General features: G+C 49.1%; 1 protein-coding gene across 5 annotated transcripts in view; it reads right to left on the minus strand.

The window, feature by feature from the left end:
• TMEM87B (transmembrane protein 87B) overlaps positions 1 to 24,348 on the minus strand; it is a 130,093-nt gene that overhangs the window by 25,276 nt on the left and 80,469 nt on the right. For all 5 annotated transcript variants that reach the window (XM_024744055.1, XM_024744054.1, XM_024744053.1 and 2 more), the window contains 3 exons: positions 17,906 to 18,065; positions 12,839 to 13,009; positions 763 to 888 (listed from right to left, as the gene is read on the minus strand). In XM_024744055.1, the coding sequence (XP_024599823.1) occupies positions 763 to 888; positions 12,839 to 13,009; positions 17,906 to 18,065 (457 nt within the window). The remainder of the gene's footprint in view (positions 1 to 762; positions 889 to 12,838; positions 13,010 to 17,905; positions 18,066 to 24,348) is intronic.

Consider the following 24,348-nt stretch of genomic DNA (forward strand, 5'->3'; position numbering starts at 1 on the left):
CAGACAGGACACTTCAGGCTTTTCTGGCAAAGGAATAAGACATCTTTAGGTTTTGACTTTTTTTACTTCATGGCATGCAGGCTCTTAGTTCCCTGACCAGGGATCGAACCTGCACCCCCTGAAGTGGAAGCATGGAGTCTCAACCGCTGGACCGCCAGGGAAGTCCTGGTTTTGATTTTCTTATATAAGAAATGTTGGCTGCAGCATACCGTAGAACCGCCACCCATCTGCCATAGATTCCTTATCACTGGATTTTCTTGGCACCTGCAAAAACAGCCACAGTGTGACAGCTAGACCTTCAGGCTGGACAGACAGACTCAAGTGTGGATCATAACCTCACCACCAGTTGAACGTCTAGTTCATCCAGCTCGGAAAATACTTTGGCCTGTGTCAGTAACTACGAATTTTGCAGGATGTGATGAGAGCGTCTGCAGGAGAAGCTGTTTTGCTGACGTGCAGAGGAAAGGTCAACCATGTGAAGGTGACAGCAGGAAAGCTTCTCAGGCCAAGTTCCCAATCTGGAGGGTTTTCAGGGTGGGGTCAGCCCTTCCACTTGCATTTTCTTCCATAAGAAGGATCAAAACTCTGGTTCCACAAAAGAACTAAACGCCATCCCAAATAACCACTTCAGGGAACCAGAGGGATCCTTGGATGTAAAACAGAGGACATCCCGCCTGGTCTGCCTTTGGTGACCCATGACCAGGGTCCTACTTCTCTCTCTGCAGCAGACTGTCCTCCCCCAGCCCCACAGCCGCTACGTACCAGTCTGGGCGTGATGCTGACAGCGGCTCCCCGTCCTTCCTGGAGGACAAATGCATTTGTACTGGTTGACACCTTCCACACATGTGCCACCATTCTGACAAGGCTGGCTGGAGCATTCGCTGATATCTAGGAAAATAAATACGTTTCAAATACAGGTATATGAGTTCTAAAATGAACAAACAGAAAACAAAGATGGGGTCACTTTCTTTCCATGGCAGGATGACTCCAGTTTGTGGCCTGCCCACTCTGCCCATGCCACGGCCCCTCCAAGCAAGAGCAAGAGCTGGGAGGGGGCCAGCGGGGCTGAGATGTAGCCTACCCTCCATTCAGCAGGCCACGGACCCTGGCACACGCTGCGCCCACCTGGAGCTCTACCTGTGGGAGCCGGCCCATCACCCAGCTGTGTTCCACCCAGAGGCACCCTTTTCTAATTTGCAGTGTAGACGCTGTAGCGGGGCAGAGGCAACTACCTGTGGCCTGTGCCCACATTGCCTTTGCGTCGAGCCTTACAGCCCCCCAACTCTGCCCCTATCAACCAGCACCCAGGTAGAACACCTTCTGAACAAGAACTCAATACAGAGGCTTATAAGAGGGAAGGGTGGCCCATCAGAATGTCCAGAGATGGGGAAAATGAACTCTTTCCAAATTCCCACCCAGACACCCTCCTGTGCTCATTATTTCCTGTGCGACCAGGGAGGAGTTAATCTTAACCTTGACGTTTCCTTAATGTCGGAAAAGGGAAATGTTCTTTGCTGATATACACAATGGTCCTGTGGGAAATATAGAGAGAGATATATTAAACGTGTTTAAAATTTTAATAGGTTTAGGGACTTCCCTGGCGGTCCAGTGGTTAGGACTCATCGCTTTCACTGACGGGGGCCCAGGTTCAATCCCTGGTCGGGGAACTAGGATCCTGCAAGCCGAGTGGCGTGGCCAAAAAATATGATAATAAAATAAAATTTTAATAGGTTTTAATAGATTTTTCTCTGTGTGGTAGATTACAGGTAATTTTTGCTTACTGACAATTTTTTATACTCTTGCGTTTTTCCACAATAAATTTTCTAATGAGAAAAAACGATTTTTTAAGACCCTCAGCCCACCTCTGCTTGTCGTGAGTTCCTTAAGCCCAGTTTTAATGCACAGAGCACAGGCCGTTTCCACCAGAGAGGAAAGGTTTGTCAGTTCACTGACTGGACCACAGTGTCTTGGGAAAGAAAACTGGAAGCCCCTTCTTGTTGGCATGAGAGCATCCTTTCCTGCTGTGTCTATCAAGAGGGAGGAAAAGGTGCTTTGCTCCTGATGAGAACAACAGCTTTCCTGTGGGTGGGTTGGCAGGGACTTTGGCTTCTCTTCAGCCTCCTCGTAATTGGGATGTTATGTAGACGATTACATGGATTCTATTAATCGTGAAAGGACCCAGACCATCCAAATGCTGCTTATCCCTGGAGAAGGAGCCATTCCGATTCCGCAGTAACCTCAGCCTGGGGAGGGGAAACTCAGCGATCGCCCCCTCTATGTTCTGTTTTCAGATGACTGGTTTCCAGGAATGTGTCTGGAACGACACAGATGCCCCAGAGCTTGGAATTCCTGTTTCTGTCCATTGTCCAGCACCATCATTGCTCCCCAGCAAAGTCTGAAAGTGGGCAGATCACTAGGCTGGGAAGTTATGGGCAGAGAGCCAAACACTGTGAACCGGAGAATCTTTCGGCTTGGCCCCGGGCGGAGACCAGCGCCATTGTCTGTCCCCTGCTGGGCTTCCAGTGGAAGGCACTGAGTCTAGCTGCACCTGGCTGCACCTGGCTGGTGTGGGTGTGGGTGTGCATAGGGTGGGATGGAATCATTGGCTTGATAGAGAAATGCAGAGGTGCCCCGCTCCCGTCTGGATCTTGTTCCCCAGGATTTTCATTTCTAGACAGGCTCCATTCGACTCTCTGTATTTCTTATCTTGATACAATGTCAGGCATTCCATGATCTCATGTCCAGTTCTGGCGCCCCATCTGTGACCTGATTGAGGTACAGTTGTCATCACATTCTTATCTGTCCAAGCTGTGGCATTTAGCTAAATGCATGTCAGAGCTATAAAGAGGGCACTGGCAGACCTAAATAGACATTTCTCCAAGGAAAGCATACAGATGGCCAAGAGGCACGTGAAAAGATGTTCAACATCGCTAATAATTAGAGAAATGCAGATCAAAACTACCATGAGGTCCCACCTCACACCGGTCAGAACGGCCATCATTAAAAAGCCTACAGGGGCTTCCCTGGTGGCACAGTGGTTGAGAGTCCGCCTGCCGATACAGGGGACACGAGTTCGTGCCCCGGTCTGGGAAGATCCCACATGCCGCGGAGCGGCTGGGCCCGTGAGCTGTGGCCGCTGAGCCTGCGTGTCCGGAGCCTGTGCTCCGCAACGGGAGAGGCCACAACAGTGAGAGGCCCGCGTACAGCAAAACAAACAAACAAACAAACAAAAAAGCCTACAAATAACAAGTGTTTGAGAGGGTGTGGAGAAAAGCGAACCCTCCTACACTTTTGGTGGGAATGTAAATTGGTGCAGCCATTACGGAAAACAGTATGGAGGTTCCTTATGGTACAGTTATATGATCAGCAATCCCACTCCTGGACGAAAACTCTACTTTGTAAAGATACATGCACCCCAATGTTCACAGCAGCACTATTTTTTTTTAAATTTATTTTTACTTTAAAAATTTTTGGCTGCGTCGGGTCTTTGTTGCTGCACGCGGGCTTTCTCTAGTTGTGGCGAGCGGGGGCTATGCTTCGTTGCCGTGCGCAGGCTTCTCATTGTGGTGGCTTCTCCTGTTGTGGAGCATGGGCTCTAGGCAGGAGGATTCCCAACCACTGCGCCACCAGGGAAGTCCCCATAACAGCACTATTGACAAAAGCCAAGGCATGGAAACAACCTAAATGTCCATCAACAGATGAACTGATCAAGAACATGTGGTATATAAACAATGGAGTATTACTCAACCATAGAGAATGAAATATTGCCATTTGCAGCAATATGGATGGACCTAGAGATTATCATACTAAGTGAAGTAAGTCAGAGAAAGACAAACATTATAGGATATCATTTATATGTGGAATCTAAAAAAATAATACACATCAACTCATTTACAAAACAGAAACAGATTCACAGACATAGAAAACAAAATTATGGTTACCAAAGGGGAAAGGGACAGAGGAGGGATAAATTAGGAGTTTGGGATTAACAGAGACACACTACTATGTGTAAAATAGATAAACAACAAGGCCATTCTGTATAGCACAGGGGAACTATACTCAGTATCTTGTAATAACCTATAATGGAAAAGAATCTGAAAAAGTATATGTATATATGTATATATATACATATATATATATATATATCTGAATCACTTTGCTGCACACCTGAAACTAATACAATATTGTAAATCAACCCTACTTCAATTTAAAAAAAAAGAGGGTACTGGCAGAGACTGTGGAGAGGCTGGAAAGCCAAAAGCATGGATGATAATTCCATTTTAATCTGTTTACTGAGCACTTACTGTTTCCCTGGAACTAAGCTAAGTGTTTTACATGCATGAGCTGATTTTTCCTCTTTGATTTCGGTTTCCTGTTGTTGTATCACCTTGCTTCAAATTTTCCATTTCTCCAATCACCTCATTTCTAAGGTTTTCTGATTTTTACTTATATTGTCCTTTCATAGTTTTTATCTTTTTAAAGTTCCTTTCCACTTGTTTGGAAATACTAGGTTACAGTTTTCATCTTTTTTTATGGTCATGTCTTTCTGGGATCTCTTCATTGACTGTAGAGAGTTTATTCTCTGTTTTCTTATAATAATTTGTATGGAATTTGGCAAGAGTCCTTTTCTGTTACTCATACTGAGGGGAAATAAGTTTTCCCGCATAGCTTTTCTGACTTCCTGACTCTTAATCTCCCCCTTTAGTTGTTTCTCAGGGCGGCTCATGCCTTCTCTGCTCTGCCCCATCCTCTCTCTTACTTTCACCTGGACCATCCCTTTCATTTTTTTGCGCCGATTTTCCTTTTTGGGCTCAATTTGGATTCTCCTCCTATTCGAGTCTCCTCCACACTGGAGCTTTGTCGTGAGAAGTTTCCAGAGATCCTCGGGGCCAGATTGCTCCAGCCACTGAAACTTCTTGATGCAAAGATAAACCGCACACCTGAGAAAATTGACCCAGAAAGGCCAGTACTGACCCGGATCCCAATACAATTATTGGATTTTCAAGAAAAATTTTAAAATCCTTTGGGCATCCAGGCACAAAGACTTATGATAGCAACAACAGTATTAGTTGAAACAGGAGACGTGGAAGAACACATTTAAGATACTCAAGAAAATGTGAGACAGGTATTTTATGTCCAATCCAACAGTCGTTGGCTGGTAAAGCTGTACACTTTTTGAAAGTGTAAGAACTCGGGGAATTGCCCCCCCTGAGTCCCTCTTCAAGGAACTACTGGAGAGAGGTCAGCATGAGGGCAGTGATGCTTACCAAGGCTCAGCATCACAGGAAGAGAGATGACAGACAGCAGGGACTTCGCAGCAGAAGTAGGTACCACCGCTCTGCCCAAACAGTATAAAAATCTCACCAGAATCTGATCAGGTCTCTGGAGTTAGCTACCAGTTTATAAGAAATACAGAGACCAAAAACTTACAAACTTCCAGTCATAAGGTAAGTACCAGGCATATAATGTACAACGTGATGACTGTAAGGGATTTGAAAGGGAGTAAACGCTAAGAGTTCTCATCACAAAGGAAAAAAAAAACACATTTTTTTTGGTATCTGCAGGAGATGACGAATGTTAACTAACCTTCTTGTGGTAATCATTTCACAATATGTGGAAGTCAAGTAGTTATGCTGTACACCTTAAACTCACACAGTGCTGTATGTCATTATATCTCAGTAAAACTGGACACACAGACAAAAGAAATGCAGGTCATGTTAAATGACCCCACGGGGATGCAGTGCGCAAGATCAAGGTTCTGGGAAACAACCCATTTTCTTCAACAAATAAACCGCAAAGGAATGGGAGACGGGGAAGAGGAGTGGTCGTCTTCAAGACGACTATGGATTAAAAAGGTACAGGAGACACATCAACCAACTGCAACGTATGGAACTTATTTGGACCCTGGTTCAAACAAAGTGTTAAAAATGTGAGAGACAACTGGAGAAACGTTTACCCTGACTAGATATTTCAAGATATTAAGGGATTTGCTGTGTTGATAATTACTGGGCTATGAGTAGCTGAGAACCATTAAACTATTCTTTCTACTTTTGAATGTTTGAATTTTTTCATAATGAAAAATGCTTTAAGATTGCTTGTCTTGATGAATGGATAAAGAAGATGTGGTACATATATATGCACACAATGGAATATTACTCAACCATGAAAACGAACGAAATAATGCCATTTGCAGCTACATGGATGGACCCAGAGATTATCACGCTAAGGGAAGTAAGTCAGACAGAGAAAGGCAAATACCACACTGTGGCGGGGCGGTGGCAGGGATGGAATGAGAGGTTGGAATTAGCAGATGGAAACTGTTACATATAGAAGGGATAAACTACATGGTCCTACTGTAGAGCACAGGGAACTATATTCAATATCCTGTAATAAACCACAATGGAAAAGAAAAAAAGCTTGCTTGTCTCAGCATTGGTTATGATTATAGAAGCAACAGAGGAATAGTTAAGTATAGAATAGCCCTTATGAGGAAGTGCTTCATAATCATTAAAAGTTATGTTTAGAAAAAAAAAGTTATGTTTAGAAAGAAGAGTTAATGGAGATTAACTTGTGTTAATATCTACCCACAGAAGATGTTGAATATGTAAAATTTGCATATATCTGCTTAGATAAAAGTCTGGAAGGAAATTCGTAGTTTCTAAATATAATCCCCCATTCATTCATTCACTCACTCAAGCATTCGGTAAATCAGCCAGCCAGTCAGTTTCACAGTAACTAATTATCAAGTGGCTACTATATCAAAGGTCTTTCAATTGCTGTTTAAAGGTCTCTGAGGAAGGGCCTCATGATATGAGGGCAAGGGAACTGAAGCTGTGCTCTATTCTGACTCCAAGATAACCTTCCAGACACCAAATCCAGTGCACGACCCTGCTTTTCCGCAGTCTTCCTGTGGTTTACCTCTGCAGGCTCTTCCTGTCTCCTTTGTCCTCCTTTGCCTGGGTCCTGAGCTACTTCTTCTTTGTTTTTTTTAGAGGCAGGATCTGATATGAGTTTATTTATTTATTTATTTTTGGCTGCGTTGGGTCTTCGTTGCTGCGCACGGGCTTTCTCTAGTTGTGGTGAGCGGGGGCTACTCTTTGTTGCGGTGCGCGGGCTTCTCATTGTGGTGGCTTCTCTTGTTGCGGAGCATGGGCTCTAGGCACGTGGACTTCAGTAGTTGTGGCACGTGGGCTCAGCAGTTGTGGCTTGCGGGCTCTAGAGCACGGGCTCCGTAGTTGTGGCGCACGGGCTTAGTTGCTCCGTGGCACGTGGGATCTTCCCGGACCAGGGCTCGAACCCGTGTCCCCTGCATTGGCAGGTGGATTCTTAACCACTGTGCCACCAGGGAGGTCCCCTGAGCTACTTCCTTTCTCTCTTCTCTGGGTGCTCTTACCACTGTCCATGGATTTAAACACCATCATTATGCTAACATTTCCCAACTGCGTCTCTCTGACCCTCCTTTGCCCTTGACACCAGACTTTACATCCAACTGTCCACCTGACTCTATTGGGAAAGGAAGTCTTTGGCCCCCTGCTGGGCCTGGCACACTCCCTCAACATGAGATAAAGCATCCCCACGGCCTGTGCTGGGTTTACCACCTCGTGTGGCCATATCTCTCCGTGCTTCCTGCTCCACAAGTGCTCTTTTGTTCTGCTGAAGTTGTATGTCGGTGGCCCTCAGGCACGCCCTCAGCTCCAGCGTTTCAGCTTCCTTGGGGAAGTGGAGGGGCGGGGAGGAGGGTCCTTCCACTGCATGCAGGTGAGCTTCCCCGAGCAATTGCTGCTGAGAGAGACCCACCCGCCCTGGGGGACGGACGCCCACGGCTGGAGCTCATCTTGCTCTGTCTGCTCTGCATGAGGACAGCGTTACTCCAGCCAGGGCCCGACTGCTTTGTGTTTTCCTTGGCGATGCCAACCCCGAGATGCAGTGGGCAGAAAGTGCTTGGAGCCTCACTGGGACTGGTGACCAGGGCACGGTCCTGTGCCCGATGGTCTCTGCGGGTTGAATGTATGGATCTCTACTGGGATGTTGTACAGACATGTTAACGTGACCAAAATGGAATTCGGGTCAACGACCCACACACAGCTTGTTTTAAACAAACCTACTAATTTACATTCCCACCAAGAGAAAAAAGAATGAAATAACGCCAGTTGCAGCCACACGGATGGACCTAGAGATGATCACACAAAGTGAAGTAAGTCAGACAGAGAAAGACAAATATCACATGATATCACTTATATGTGGAATCTGAAAAGATAACACAAATCAACTCACAAAACAGAAACAGACTCACAGACATAGAAAACAAAATTATGTTTACGAAAGGGGATACGGGAAGGAAAGGGATAAATGAGGAGTTTGGGATTAGCAGATAGTATATATAAAATAGATAAACAAGAAGGATTTACTGTGTAACACAGGGAACTATATTCAGTACCTTGCAATAACCTGTAACGGAAAAGAATCTGAAGCCGTACATCTGAAACTAACACAGTATTATAAATCAACTATAGTGAAATAAACACAACAACCAAAAACAAACCTGCATGTGTCGCTGGGTCTTCATTGTCTCATGCACCCTGTCTGGGAGCCTGGGAGCCTCACCTTCTTTTCCTGCTCACATCCCACGTGGGATAAGTTCCATCAGTTCTGTCTCCACGTTTACTTTCAGTCTCCCCTGCTGTATCTCTCCCCTGCACCTGCTAACAGCCACCTAAGTGGTTTCCCAGCGTCCATCTCTTCTAGCCGCCTCCAGCGCATGTCTACACAACAGCAACGTGCCCATCCAATCAGCACAGCCCTCTTCTTAAACCTGCTTATTGTGCTCAGATCTAAAACCCCACCGACAGCACGGCCCCTATGGCTACAAGAGCTGGCTTATGAGTCTCTCCACCTGGACTCACTCACTCTCAGCTCACACACTGCTCCAGCGACAAGGTTCTATGTTTCATATTTTTGTTTCCTCAAACATGCCAAATTCTTCCCTTCGTCAGGGCCTTTGCATGCGTTACTCCCTCTTCCTGGAACGGCATCCTCCTCGTGCCGCCCGTTAGTCACCATCATCACATGGCTGGGTCCCGCTCATCCTTTCAGTTTCTGTCACCGCCTTCGAGCGACCCTCAACTGTCCCTCACCCCATGGGATTTATTCCCAGTCCCTTGTTAGATCCCTTCGAAGCACCGACCACAAATGTCGATTTGTCGACCTTTGTGTTTGGTGACCTGTCTTGCCTACACCTTGGAGCGCGAGCCCTGCAAGGTTGGGCAGTGTCTGTTAGATTCAGCATTGAATCCCTAACGATGCTTTGTGCACAGCTGGTACCCAGTGAAAACTGGTTGAATGAATGGATGAATGAAGGTTTAAAGAAAGGGAGGGTGGGGATGACGAATGAAAACAATTCTTTTTTCCCAGCATGGCGGTAAGGGACGAGGGTATTTATTTCTCTCGTGTTGTTTTTTGGTTACCCATGTTGTCAAAGGGACAAGGTCTGTGGCTATGATTTCCTCAATTCAGGAAACTTCAAATCTTAAAAACCTGCTCTTCTGAGTAAGAAGGGAAAAAGGGAACTAATCCAGGAAGCTAAACAGCTGTTCTCCATCCTGGACTTTTGGAGCCTACCTCTGCCCACTGCGTTTTTTTTTTTGCGGTACGCGGGCCTCTCACTGCTGTGGCCTCTGCCGTTGCGGAGCACAGGCTCCGGACGCGCAGGCTCAGCGGCCATGGCTCACGGGCCCAGCCGCTCCGCGGGATGTGGCATCCTCCCGGACCGGGGCACGAACCCACGTCCCCTGCATCGGCAGGCGGACTCCCAACCACTGCACCACCAGGGAAGCCCCTACTTCTCCTTCTTGACAGGCTCGGGTGGCCCCGCTTTGAGGCTCCTGCTAGAGACAGCATCCATTAATCGAATAAATTCCTGCCCAGAACAGAACTGTCAGTCAGACACTGTCCACTCACTTGGAGACGGGTCATGTCCAACAGCTGGTTGGGCACCTTGGTCGTGACACATGAGTGTTTTTGTTTCATCACCACGCGAGGGTGAACTCCATGCCCAGTTTACACTTAAACTGTAAGACGAGAAATATCCCTCTGAGATCTCGGTGTGGACTGGCCACCGCCTTGTTCCTGAGCCCGTGCTTCTCAGGGTTTTAGATAGTAGATGTGGCCCTCGTGGAAGTCCAGGGTGGGCTACAGCAAGCCGTCCTCGGGCACGGAGGTCAGGGAAGAAGGACCAGTGGGCGGAGAGGAGGCTGGGGGGAGAGGGCAGACCAAGAACCCACGGTGAATCTGGAATGAGCTGGGAAGTTCCATGTGAATGAGGAGCACCGTGTTGGACAATGGGAAAGACCAGTAGACTTGCTGGTCACGCTTGGCAGTGGTCCTCCAGGGAAGGTGACCTCCACATCTCAGGAGAGGGACTGCTCAGTGAGACTGGGTGCCCTAATGTTTGTCAGGGCTGGCTCGACCTTCCCAAAATGTCAGTGCAGGTGAAGGTATCTCACCTGGTCATGCCCTACTGTTGGCTTACACCTGGCAGCCCTTCTGATTGGTTAGGGCCCAAATACATCAGTGCTTCAAAACGTTCAATATCCTTTTTTGTTTCCGGCAGTGGCAAAAACCAATAAAGTGGTGTGTCTCAAAATCCGGTTAACGTCAGAATCGTAAGAAAAATGCAGATTTCCCAAGTCTCATCCAACTCGGTAGACCTGTTGAGGCCTCAGAGCCTGTGTTTTACAAGCTTTCTGGGTGACTCTGGAGCATCTGAAAGTTTGGGAACCACAGCACACAGGCCACAATGCAGTAGGGCTCTGTTTTCCATTAAGGGGGTCCTGCTGCAGGGAGGTGAGGTGCTAATACATAATTAACACGCGCGAGGTCAGCAGGGCAGCTGGCAGACACGCCCAGGATCCTCTGGGAAGGCATCCTAGTCAGGCTGGTAAGATGACACTGGGCTGCTTTGGGTCCCAACTCTGTCGAGCAACAACGTATTCCTTTGTTCCTGAGCCTCTGGTGTTTCTTCCTGATCTGCCTAAATGTGCATTTTTCAGCTGTCTTCTCCTTCAAACCCATCTTTCCATTTAAAGTACAGGATGCTCACTGGAAATGCGTGTCGCCACTGTGGGCTGAATATGGGTAAGACCTGAGCAAGAAAGAAAACTTGCACTTGGGTAAAATGTGCTTGCCCACAGCACTGCCTGGGGAGCACGGGCTGGCGCCGCCCTTGTGGAGAGCAGCATGGCAGCGCCCGGTTCAAAGGAAGTGAGCGTGCGACCAACTGCCCCCCAACTCCAGCCCCGTGTGCAGGGCCCAGAGACAGAGAGGGGATCAGAAGACCTTGTCAGCACTGTTTGTGGTGGTGGTGGGGAGACGACCACCTGGGTGTCCATGACAGGAGTACCAACAGGTGAGACGCGCCCGCACCTCATGGAAGTTGGTGGGGCCATCAGAGGCACCCGGATGCTCGGAGGAAGAAACCAACTGGGGTCAGTAACTCAATCTGTGAGTTAAAAATACAGACACCCAAAGCAGTGACAATGAAATGCTGTTGTGGTCCCACCTCTGCTACCATAGTTTAGCACACATAAGGTGCTTTTCCCGGATGGAGATCTTTCAGGGTCAAGGGTAGATCCAGATACTGGCATTTCCCGCGGTGTGTTTGCAGGTCATGTGGCTTGACTTCCTGGCTGGATCCCAGATAAGTCTGAGAGCTGGTACCTGTGATCAACCTTTGAATCACTGTTCTTCCCAGGAGGGGGAAACAGAAGTCTAGGTCCACGAATGTGGTGCCTCTCATGTCAACCTACACTCGTCTTCAGAGATGGCCTCTTTTTTTTTTTTTTTAACATTAAAAAAATATTTTATTTATTTATTTATTTGGCTGGCCCAGGTCTCAGTTGCGGCAGGCGGGCTCCTTGGTCGCGGCATGTGAACTCTTAGGTACGGCATGCATGTGGGATCTAGTTCCCTGACCGGGGGACAAACTCGGGCCCCCTGCCTTGGGAGCGTGGAGCCTTAACCACTGCACCACGAGGGAAGTCCCGAGATGGTCTGTTTTCTGGTGTTCCTTTATATTTTCAAGTTATTTATGCATTTGAAGTCCTCTCCACACTACTCTTGACAACGGACTTATTTATGTAATATGTGCATTTTCCCCGTCAACGCTCGGGCTAAAATCACAGACACTCTGCCCCAGCAGATGTCCCGTGAATCTTGTTCTGAAAACGAACAGGATATCCGTGCTATTTTGACCACACGCTTTTAAAAAACCAACAAATTAGGCGTGCCAAGAAAGTACTGTTTTCAAGCTTAGCACAGAGAAAAGAAGCCTTTTCATGCCTCCCTCTCATCCCAGTGGTCTCTCCTGGAGCCTGTCTACACCAAGTCCCAAAGCAGTCACAAAGGACACCTGAGAAATTTCCTCAACCCTACAGATCACCAAGAGGCTCGCCAGTAAACTACAGCCCCAGAACAAAGCAGCCCAAAGGAGGCACATTTCCCTGCAGTACCTCTTCTTGCCCCTCCCTCACCCACAGAAGACTTCTTACCCCAACTCTGGGGTCAGAGTGTATGGTATGAATCAGTTCAACCTGTCCCCCAGCTGTGTGGCCTTGGGCAAGTTCCTTCACCTCTCTGTGCCTCAATTTCCCCATATGCAAAACAAGAAGACTCAATCGTTGGGAGGGTCTGGCAAGGGCTTATGTAGATAGATGCCAGCCCAAGCCAGGCTGTGGTCATCAGACAAGCTGGCTGCTGTTCTGCGGTTGAAGAATCAGGCAGAAGAGTGTCCCCCGGAATGACCCTTCCCATCTGGCAGGCCCCTGGGAAGGAAGGACGGTACCTCTACAGCGGGGCTGCTCTCCCGTCCAGGTGCCGTTGGGAAGACACACCACACTGCTGGGCCCAACCAGCCGGAAGCCAGCGTTACAGGTAAAATGGACTTCGTGATCCACTAAGTACTTGCTCCCAAACTTTCTGCCATCTGGAGGGGTGCTCAGAGCAGGGCAGGAAACTGTAAGGAAGAAAAGAAGGCCCACGGCCGTTTAGACATCACTCTGGATTACAAGGCGTCTCACCCTCAGTGCCCTGAGGTTGCGTGCCTGCTCCGGGCTGCGCACTGGGCTGTACATTTTATCTTTTCTTACTTTTTGGCTGTACCGCGCGGCTTGCGGGATCTTAGTTCCCCAAACAGGGATCGAACCCGGGCCCTCAGCAGTGGAAGCACAGAGTCCTAACCAGTGAACTGCCAGGGAATTCCCTGGGCTGCACATTTTATCTTTTCTTACTTTTTGGCTGCACCGCGCGGCTTGCGGGATCTTAGTTCCCCAAACAGGGATCGAACCCGGGCCCTCAGCAGTGGAAGCACAGAGTCCTAACCAGTGAACTGCCAGGGAATTCCCTGGGCTGCACATTTTATCTTTTCTTACTTTTTGGCTGCACCGCGCGGCTTGCGGGATCTTAGTTCCCCAAACAGGGATCGAACCCGGGCCCTCAGCAGTGGAAGCACAGAGTCCTAACCAGTGAACTGCCAGGGAATTCCCTGGGCTGCACATTTTACATACCACGTGTCACCGAGCCCTCCAAGCACTCTTGGGCACAGGTAATACATGCCCGCTTGGTGACAGATGAGGAGACCGCAGCTCAGAGACTCCCAGGGTCGTGGGCAGGGCCTGGCAGCCTGGGAGGGTGGGAGCTGGGACCCCCCCACCCCCGGCACAGGGCCCACCCTCTCGCTCTGCTCTCTCAGAGCCCCAGCCGTACCCGGGGTTTCCTTGGTTCTCCTGAACAGGCTGGGCTCAGCCCCACCTCCAGGCCTTGGCTTTTGCCCTTCTCTCTGCCTGGAATGTTCTTTCCCCAGAGCTGCCCATCTCTGGCTGCTTCTCACTCTCCACGTCTTGACCTGAATGCCCTCCACCTCCCAGAGTGTTCTCTAACCACCACACTCTGCTAAAACCTCCCCTGTGAGCTCACTTTGCTTTCTTCTAGCACGTGTAACTGTTGGCGTTATCTCATTGACGCGTCAGTTTCTCCCTCAGAACGCAGCTCCAGAGGGCAGGGACCTTGCCCAGCCTCCTGTCCCTGCTGTATCCCCGGCACCAGCCCAGTGTCTGGCACATAATGAGTGCCCAGTAAATAATTCTTGACCAAATGAATGAGTGAAAAATTGTTTACTGGGTTCCTACCATCTGCCAGGCACCATATCAGGAGTCTGACACTTAGTGAACAAAACAGATGAAACCCAGCTCTCGGGAAGCGCCCTTCTAGCAGGGGAGACACGTGATGAGCAAGATCTACAAGCAAATAGCAAGGAGTGACGAGAGGTGACAAGTGTCATGTAGAAAATGAAGTAGGGAATAGTGCTGGGGATGCCAGAGGACGGCTCAGTTTGGGTATGGTGGCCGGGGAGGTCTCCCTGGGACAAAAAGTTGAATGAGGTGAAGGCATGACCACGCAGATATCTGCGGAGGACAGAGGGATCAAGCCGGCGCAAAGGCCCTTGAGGTGGGTGTGTGCCTGGCAGGTCTGAGGAATGTCCAGGAGACCACCGTGGCTGCCGTGGAGAGGATGAGCTGGACAGTAGCTGGGGATGAAGCCAGAGAAGCGTCAGGGAGCGACACAGAGCAGTGTCACACATGGCACAGAAAAGGAAAGAAAAGGCCACGTAACCGGCTCTTGGCACGAGGTGGGGCCGCTGGAGGGTCTGAGGAGGGGCGGGAAGTGACCGACCTGTACGCGAACAGCATCACTCTGGCTGCAGATTGAGTGCAATGTCCAGTGCGAGAGAGGACAGAGAGGGAGGTAGAAGCCGGGGGCAGGATGAAGGTGGCTCAGCCCAGGGTGGGAGCAGGGAGCCAGGAGCGATGGCTTCAACCCTGGCTGTGCTGTGAAGGCAGAAGCAACCGGATTTCCTCAAGGACCACCGTGGGCTGGAGAGAGAGGGGAAACGCTCCCCGTTCTTCCTCCACCTGCAGCAGAGTGCCACGCGTGGTCCACGCTTGTCTAAAGGGAGAGTGTCCCGAGTTGTGACAGGTTGGGTTTGGATTTAGCTGAGCTGGAAATTCAGAGCCACTTCTAACACGTTTTAAAGTAGGTTCCAAGTGTCATTTGTAAAAATATTTTCAGGGTTTTAGACAGATGAAAACGAAGCTATTGCTTCAGCTGTGCAGGTTGTAGTGCGTGATGGAGAATCGCTCAGCATCTCCCTCGAGGGGAGCATCTGCCCACACGTCACTCTGGGGGCACTGGGCAGCCACCTGCGGCTCTGCCCCAAATCCCACCTGTGTCCTGGGAGAAGGGCAGGAGCTGGCCCGTCTCCCGAGGGCTCTCAGTGCCCTTCGGTTACTGGGGAACACCTGACCATGCTGTGTCACCTTCCTTTATGAACCTCCAAGTGGGTACCCGTGGTAATGACCTTGTGAGCAGGAAGCCAGGATGAGCCCACAACCCAATGCTTGGGCGCTCCCAGCTCGCTGTCTCAGTCCCTGTAAATACGCGACTTTATATTTCTCTCTGAAAAATCTACTACTGCATTGTGCCGAAAAGGATTCAAAATGCTTTGGGGGAAAGGAGTAGGGTCTCTCTGGGGAAGAGAAATCTTTAAAACCCTCAAAAAAGAAAACCTACCTGCTGGAGCAACTCACAGGTAAATGGTACCAGACTGGATGGAGTCAGTATCTCCACACAGCTCCATAAATGTCAGTAGACTTAATGAATGGTTACATATTAATTAAAAATCAATTTGCAGGGACTTCCCTGGCGGTCCAGTGGTTAAGACTTCGCCTTCCAATGCAGGGCGTGTGGGTTTGATTCCTGGTCGGGGAGCTAAGATCCCACGTGCCTCGTGGCCAAAACAACCAAAACATAAAACAGAAGCAATATTGTAACAAATTCAATAAAGACTTTAAAAATGGTCCACATCAAAAAATCTTAAAAAAAAAATAGCAAGCACTTCCCAAATGGGAGCCAAAGGTTTCTGTCGGGTGGAAAGACGTGCCCCTTGGCTGGCTCATTTCATCATGATCGTGTCTTGGTGAGTCTACAGGCCACAGGGAAGCTGCCTACACCTTCCCGAAGGAGGATAACATGTAAGAATGAGCTTGGCAGTGCAGGTAGCTATGGTTAAATGACTGGTGATTTGGGAACATGATTGGAATGAGGGGCCGAGATAAGCCCTAAAGCTGATGGATTGTGATGTTCCTAGGAAAACAGGAGGGAGATACTTAGAACACAAGCCAGAAAGAGGAAGGCCAAGAATTTTCCAGGACTAGAAATTACTCTTCCTGACTGCCTGCAAATGCCCTTCTTAAAAAAAAGGAAAAGATAATTTTCCCACTATGTGCAGTTTGATCTGGAGCAAGCTTCTGCCTTCCCCCGTCACCTGTGTGGCACCCCCCTCCCCTGCAGGCAGTCCTGACAGCTGCCAGCCCCATGTCCAACACAAAAGAGAGACAGAACGCATGACAGCAACTCTTTAAAAAGAGAATTGGCCACTTTGAAAAATCTTGTGTGGTTCAGAGGAGAAAGACCTTGAACCTGGTGACAAGAGGATTAGCAATTTAACCATAGCTACCTTTCTGTATATACTCGTGGACAGGGACCTCTAACATGGACAGAGCAGTTGTAGAAATTATCTCCTGCAGGTTCTTCTTGGAAACTCCCAGAAACGGCAGGAGCTCTGATCCCATGAAAACCGAAAGGATCTGTGTGGGTGAACCTCTAGCAGAAAACAAAATCACCAGAGCTGGAACCCACTACTGCTAACTCACTTCTCTTGGCCTCAGTTTCCCCATCTGCGGGAGAAGGGAAGGATGCCCTGCCTGCCTCTCGGAGTCCGGCTGTGATGAGCCCCACCAAAGGCTGGGGCCTCTCAGCGCCTTGGAAAGTGTGAGGGGTTTGGCCGGCAGGTCTAGTTCTGCACCCCTGGAGCCAAGGAAAACAGGAGTCGACTCAGGGCTGTGGAGACTCTGGATCTGCTACCACAGTCTCTGAAAAGGTAGGAAATCCAACTCAGGAAACTTCATCTCACACCACAAAGAAGGCCCTTGAGAAATGTGTCTTAAGTGAGTAAATGATGTCAGATATTCCATAGGTTCACGACTCAGAACAAACATCCAACCCTCCCCCTGACCCCATCGATCACCCTGAGGAGAGGCCGGAGGAAATCCAGCCCCCCACCCTCGGGCCTTGACAGCGTGGAAGCCTGTCACTGGGACAACCAGGAACAGGCCCAGTGTCTGTCAGTGTCCTACCCCCCAGGGGAAGGGGTCTGGGGGGCCCCCAGTAACCTCACCAGACAAACGGGACTTGCCCTCAGCGGCCCCTCCATCCCACCCCACCGCACTAACGAGGGACTCATGGAGGAGGGAGGACTTGTTTTCATGCCTGGAAAACGGAAGCCAATGTTGGTTCATAGGCTGTACCCGTGGGTCACACGAGTGCAGGATGTTGATGGTGGGAAGGCCGTGTGTGTTCGGGAGGGTGTATGGGGGACCTCTCTGTGCTTTGCATTCAGTGTTGCCATGAACTGACAACTGCTCAAAAAAACAGTCTATTAAATTAAAAAAAAAAAAAAAAGGAACTACCTAGGGTCCACCTGCATAGGGACAGGGAAGGGAGGGCAGCTGATGCTGTGAAAGTGGTGCGTTTCGACAATTCTCTGGAGACGCTATGCAGACGTGAGGGTTGCTGAGCCTGGAATGAAAAGGTCTAAGAGGAAATGGGTACCACTCAGGTGATGGGGGGAGACGGCTGACAGATGCCGTCTTCACACACTCCTACCGTCCAGCCCCAGACAGAAGGGGAGGCAGGGGAAGGCCCGCGACTCAATCCACTGCGAACCCTGGCCAGGCAAGGGAGATCAGGGCGGGGAGAGGCCCCCGGGGCCCGGGGTGGTGACTTGGGGACCCACCTGGGGGCGTGTCCGGGCCCGCTCTGCTCACAGAGCTCTGCAGCGCCACCAGCCGTCTCTTCATGTGACGGACGCCCTCGGCGAAGCGCGTCTCCTGGCCCTTGAGCAGCTGCTGCAGCTGGCGGATGGCCGAGAGGAGCTGCTGTTTGCTGAGACAGTTCTGGGGAGAGAAAAAAATCACCACCACCAGCAGTATGGGGGCTGGTTCAGTCCCATCCTCCTCCCGTGGGCTTCCAGAAGTCACCCGACCCTTGGGCCCAAATACCCTGGAGGGTCACTGAGCACAAGGTAAAAGTGGCCCCAGCAGGCGTCCCGACATCTGTCGGGTTAGGTCACCAAAAGGCGGCCTCAAGAGCACGGTAACGGAGGCCCAGTTCACCCCTCAGCGAAAACAAAAGTCCCGTTTTCAGAGCGCAGGGCAGAAGCGATGAGTCTAAGTGATTGGGTGGTGGAACAGTTACCTGAATGCAAATGTGCCTTGTATCAGCGGTCGTACCCCAAAGAACCCATCTTCACTCTAAGTTAATGCTCTGAACTCTGGGCCTCAGGGAACATTTGCTTTCTTTCTCCCTTGAATTTTTTTTTTTTTCTCCCTTGGGTATTTTTAACAGCAGATGGATGATAAAACATATTAAAACAGGCAAAACAGGGATCCCCAATGGTTCTTTTTTTTATATATATACATTTATTTATTTATTATTTCATTTTTGGCTGCGTTGGGTCTTCGTTGCTGCACGGGCTTTCTCTGGTTGTGGCGAGCGGGGGCTCCTCTTCGTTGCGGTGCGCAGGCTTCTCATTGCGGTGGCTTCTCTTGTTGCAGAGCACGGGCTCTAGGCACGCGGGCTTCAGTAGTTGTGGCACCCGGGCTTCAGTAGTTGTGGCTCGCGGGCTCTAGAGCGCAAGCTCAGTAGTTGTAGCACAGGGGCTTAGTTGCTCCCCGACATGTGGGATCTTCCCGGACCAGGGCTCGAACCCGTGTCCCCTGCACTGGCAGGCGGATTCTTAACCATTGCGCCACCAGGGAAGCCCCCCAGCAGTTCTTATACTTTCAAAAATCTAACAGGGCAAATAAGAAAAAACTCAATAGAGTTAAAGAAGCATTCACTGGCAGTCAACACCGAGTTCTGACAATTTTTAAAAACCTTAAAAAATAGAAAAAGGAGGCTTGTGTTTATTCTGATAAAGACTAACTTAAAGCAATACCCAGCATCATGCTTAGTGATAAAAATCTGAAGGTTTCTGATCCTAATTGCCTTTAAGAGCCAGGAAGTGAACAGGAGGAAAGGCGAGGTGAATACAGTGGGCAGTTATAGGACCATGGCCGTGGCTCACATGGGCGTTGTGTGTTACCTCAGCATAGCCTGTTCCAACCTGACTCATATGACCTGCACGGAACAAAGGAGAGCAGAATGATGGCTTTCTCTAGGGATAGGCTTGTGGATCACTTTTTATTTTATTTTTTATACTTATGTTTTTCTACAACGATTATTAGTTTTATAATTAGAAAAAAATGTCTAAAAGTCAGCAGGCGGCAGGCAGGCATGTGGACTCCACAGCGTGGGTGGCTTCCAGCTTCACCAATGGAGCGCTGCCACCGCGGTGGAAACAGAGCTGCAGCCTCTCTCCCAGGGAGGCTGCCAGGCCGCTGCACCTTGGAGATTTCACCAAACAGATGACTCACTGGCCTGGTTCAATGGATGCTTTTGACAAAGCTGAATCCCCAGTTGCCCCTGGAGCTCGTTAATCCATGGGGGCTCCTTGGCCTCCACCCTAAGCAGGGCCTGACTGCGCCTGGCCCCGAACGCCATTTCTGGGAAGTTCTGTTTGTTTTCCTTCTCCTTCCCTTGTTGTGGCCCTTCCCACACAGGTTCTGGGCACCTGGGTAGTGACCTCCTGCAGTCCGCTACCTGCCCAGCACAGCCATCCACCCAGTCCTGATTTCCCACACCGATCTCCCTTCCCTTTATTTATTTAATTCTTTTTTAAAGATTCTTTCTTTTTTTTTTGATGTAGACTATTTTTCAAGTCTTCATTGAATTTGTTACAATATTGCTTCTGTTTTATGTTTTGGTTTTTTGGCCACGAGGCATGTGGGATCTTACCTCCCTGACCAGGAATTGAATCCGCACCCCTGCATTGGAAGGTGAAGTCTTAACCACTGGACCGCCAGGGAAGTGCCCTCCCTTCCCTTTAAAAAAAAAAAAAAGAGCCGCTTTCAGAGATGGCTTTGTGGCTCATGTGTGATTCACATTTCTGAAGTTCCTCACAGTTTACAAAGCTACTTCCTACTTCTAAGAGGACTACTGGCTCGCAGCAACCCTGCGTGAAGAAGGCCTGGGACTGTCTCTATTTCACAGTCAAGATACAGAGGCTGAGAGTCGGGTGACTTGTCCCAAAGCATGTGGCTCATGAGCGGTAGAGCCAGGCTGGGGGCCTGCTGACTACCGCCCCAGTGCCCCCGCCAAGCAGTCCTTGCCCCAGTGGCTGCCTTATGCCCTAGTGCATTTCACAAACGCCCCTGTGTGGTGAATGGTCTTATTGATTAATCTGCACTAGGGACTGATAACTCTATGACCCAAGCAAAATATCCCACAGGAGCGGGTTTCTAACTCCCGCCCAGACCTCAAGTCGGGGAGCAAGGGCAGTGGGGACAGGAAGTGGGGCGGGGTGGAGGAGACAATCTCACACACTGAACCAGGCCAGCGGTTGCCTCCAGGGTGTGACAGCTGGGAGATGGCTGTTCCAGGGGACAGGGAAGGGCTAAGTTTTGAAGTAGGGGACAAGAGATCAATGCCAAGGCCTCTGCTGGGAACCTGGGGTTGGGGACACGGGGCTCCAGTCAGCACAGAAAGAAGGGCAGCGGGAGTGGAGCGAATGGGGCCTCTGGGCAGTCAAGTGAGTCGAACCCCAGTGCTCCTGGGTCTGGGCAAACTGTCTTCTGCGTGTGGTGGCACTGCCCCCGAGCCCTCCTTACCCCTGCACCATGGATGGCAGGCACCAGTGGCTTTTCCTCAAGGTGCTCGTTACAGATGAGATGTGCTCATCTCTCCAATCACAGTGGAAAAACCTTCCAGACCAAGCACATAAGGCCACATCCAGGCCGGGAAGGAGGGGGAAGGGTGGTGGGCGGACTTGCTGAGGGAAAGTCAGGAAATCTCCATCCTTGCCTCTGACCTCACTGCAGTGATTCTAACAGAACAAAGAGTTAGAAAATCCTTGTGAGCCCAGAAATAAACCCATGCATATATGGTCAATTAATTTATGACCAAGGAGCCAAGAATATACAGTGGCAAAAGGACAGTCTCTCCAATAAATGGTGCTGGGAAAAAGTGGACAGTAACAGGCAAAAGAATGAAACTAGACCTCTCTCTTAACATGATACAAAAATCCACTCAAATTAGATGGAAGACTTGAACATAAGACCTGAAACCATAAAAGTCCTAGAAGAAAACATAGGCAGTAAGATCTCTGACTTCAGTCTTGGCAATGATTTTTTGGATTTGAGACCAAAAGCAAAGGCAACAGAAGAGAAAATAAACAAGTGAAACTAAATCAAACTGAAAAGCTTCTATATAGCGAAGGAAACCATCAGCAAAATGAAAAGGCAGCCTACAGAATGGGAGAAAATACTTGCAAGTCATCTGCAAAATATCTGATAAGGGGTTAATATCTAAAAATATACAAAGAACTCATACAACTCTATAACAAAAAATAAGAAACAAACAAACAAACAAAAATCTGATTTAAAAATGGGCAGAGGGGCTTCCCTGGTGGCGCAGTGGTTGAGAGTCCGCCTGCCGATGCAGGGGACACGGGTTCGTGCCCCGGTCCGGGAAGATCCCACATGCTGCGGAGCGGCTGGGCCCGTGAGCCATGGCCGCTGAGCCTGCGCATCTGGAGCCTGTACTCCGCAACGGGAGAGGCCACAGCAGTGAGAGGCCCGCGTACCGCAAAAAAAAAAAAAAAATGGGCCGAGGATCTGAATAGACATTTTTCGAAAGAAGATATTCCAAAGATGGCCAACAGGTACATGAAAAGATGCTCAACATCACTAATCATCAGAGAAATGCAAATCAAAACAATAGGTATCATCTCACACCTGTTAGAATGGCTATTATAGAAAAGACAAGAAATAACAAGTGTTGGTGAAGATGTGGAGAAAAGGGAACCCTCGTGCACTGTTGGTAGGAATGTAAATTGGTGCAGACACTATGGAAAACAGATTGGAGTTTACTCAAAAAATTAAAAATAGAACTACCATATGGTCTAGCAATTCCAAAGGAAACAAAATCATATCTTGAAAAGATATATGCACCCCCATGCTCATTGCAGCGTTATTTTCAATAGCTAAGACATGGAAACCACCTAAACGTCCACTGATGGATGAATGCAAAAAGAAAATGTAGGAAAAGCCATAAAAAAGAATTAAATCCTGCCATTCCTGACAACAGGATGGACCTTGAGGACATCATGCTAAGTGAAATAAGTCAGACAGAGAAAGATGAGTACTGTATGATCTCAGTTATATATGGAATCTAAAAAAAAACCCAACACATAGATACAGAGAACAGATTGGTGATTGCCAGAGGCGGGGGTGGGGGTGGTTAGAGAAGTGGGTGAAGGGTGTCAAAAGGTCAAAACTTTTGGTTAGGGGCTTCCCTGGTGGTGCAGTGGTTAAGAATCCGCCAGTGCAGGGGACATGGGTTCGAGCCCTGGTCTGGGAAGATCCCACATGCCACGGAGCAGCTAAGCCCTTGTGCCACAACTACTGAACCTGCGCTCTACAGCCAGCGAGCCACAACTACTGAGCCCGCATACCACAACTACTGAAGCCCATGCTCCTAGAGCCCGTGCTCCACAACAAAGAGAAGCCACCACAATGAGAAGCCCACGCACTGCAATGAAGAGTAGCTCCCGCTCGCCACAACTAGAGAAAGCCCATGCACAGCAATGGAGACCCAACACAGCCAAAAATAAATAAATAAAATAAATAAATTTATTAAAAAAACAAAAAACTTTTGGTTATAGGATAAATAAGTCTAAGCATGTAATGTACAGCATGGCGACTATAGTTAACAACAACATATTGCATATGTAAGAGCTGCTAAGAGAGATTTTTTTTTTTTTTTTTTTTGCGGTACGCGGGCCTCTCACTGTTGTGGCCTCTCCCGTTGCGGAGCACAGGCTCCGGACGCGCAGGCTCAGCGGCCACGGCTCATGGGCCCAGCCGCTCCGCGGCATGTGGGATCTTCCCGGACCGGGGCACGAACCCGTGTCCCCTGTATCGGCAGGTGGACTCTCAACCACTGCGCCACCAGGGAAGCCCAAGAGAGTAGATTTTAAAAGTTCTCATCACGAGAAAAAAATTGCAACTGTGTGAGGTGATGGATGTTAACTAGACTTACTGTGGTGGTCATTTCACAGTATATACATAGAGCAAATCACTATGTTGTATACCTTGGATTAATACAAGGCTATTACACATTTATATTATGTTATACAATTATATCTCAATAAAACTCAGTGGGGGGGAGACATAAAGTTTGCAAGGAAAAAAAAAAAAGGAAGATCCTTGTCTTCCTGGCAAGCCAGCATGGCAGGGGCAGAGCCAGGGTGCCAGGGCAGTGAAAAGAATGCCTCTCGACATGAGGTTTGATGGGTCTGTGCAGCAGCTGCTACTAACAGGGCAGCCCCTTGATCCCAAAGTGCTGGAAATGGAGTCCACAGGAGCCACGCTCAGAATCCATCACCTGCAGTGGACCTCAGCTTATGCCTCAGAGGTGGATGACAGGCTAGAAAGCTTCACACCAAGTCAAATGCTCAAGAGGTCTTGCACCTTGGGGACATTAGGGGGCATCATGGGGACAAATCACGTCATAGGAGGGGGACTGAGAACCTGTTTCCCCTTTTCAAACTGAGAAAGCTTTATCGTTTTGCTTGATCATAAAAATAAAGCATGCTTCCTGCAAAACCATCAAAACGCAGAAAAACACATCAGAACAAAGGACAAGTCCCATGACCAAAGACAACCACTGTTCATTTTTCGTGAGGTTTTAACTTTTGGATTAGATACACATGCACACACACACACAAGCATCACCTTGCAGGTGCTGCACCAAGGGACGCAGGTCCTACATTAGCTCTTTACTCTCCACTCTGGGTTGTGGCATCATTTCCATGTCAACGAGCAGAGCAAGAGTTGGACCCTGAGCCTCAATTTCACTTCTGTTCCTCTGTGTTCTTTTCTGTCCAAGAAGGGGGTCTCCTTGCCCCCCTCCATTCGTCTGCCCGCTTCCCCTCCCACACCCACCACCTGTTCTGGGCCAAGAGAAGCCACACATGGGAATGGATCATTTCCTTCTTTATAAACATAGCTCGTCAACGAGGTCGGCCCAAGGGGGCATTGAGGGGCTGCCAGGGTATCAGAGGCTGGGGGACAGGAA

The sequence above is a fragment of the Neophocaena asiaeorientalis genome, unplaced genomic scaffold, assembly GCF_003031525.2.
Source record: "Neophocaena asiaeorientalis asiaeorientalis breed wild unplaced genomic scaffold, Neophocaena_asiaeorientalis_V1.1 scaffold114, whole genome shotgun sequence".
Lineage (NCBI taxonomy): Eukaryota > Metazoa > Chordata > Mammalia > Artiodactyla > Phocoenidae > Neophocaena > Neophocaena asiaeorientalis.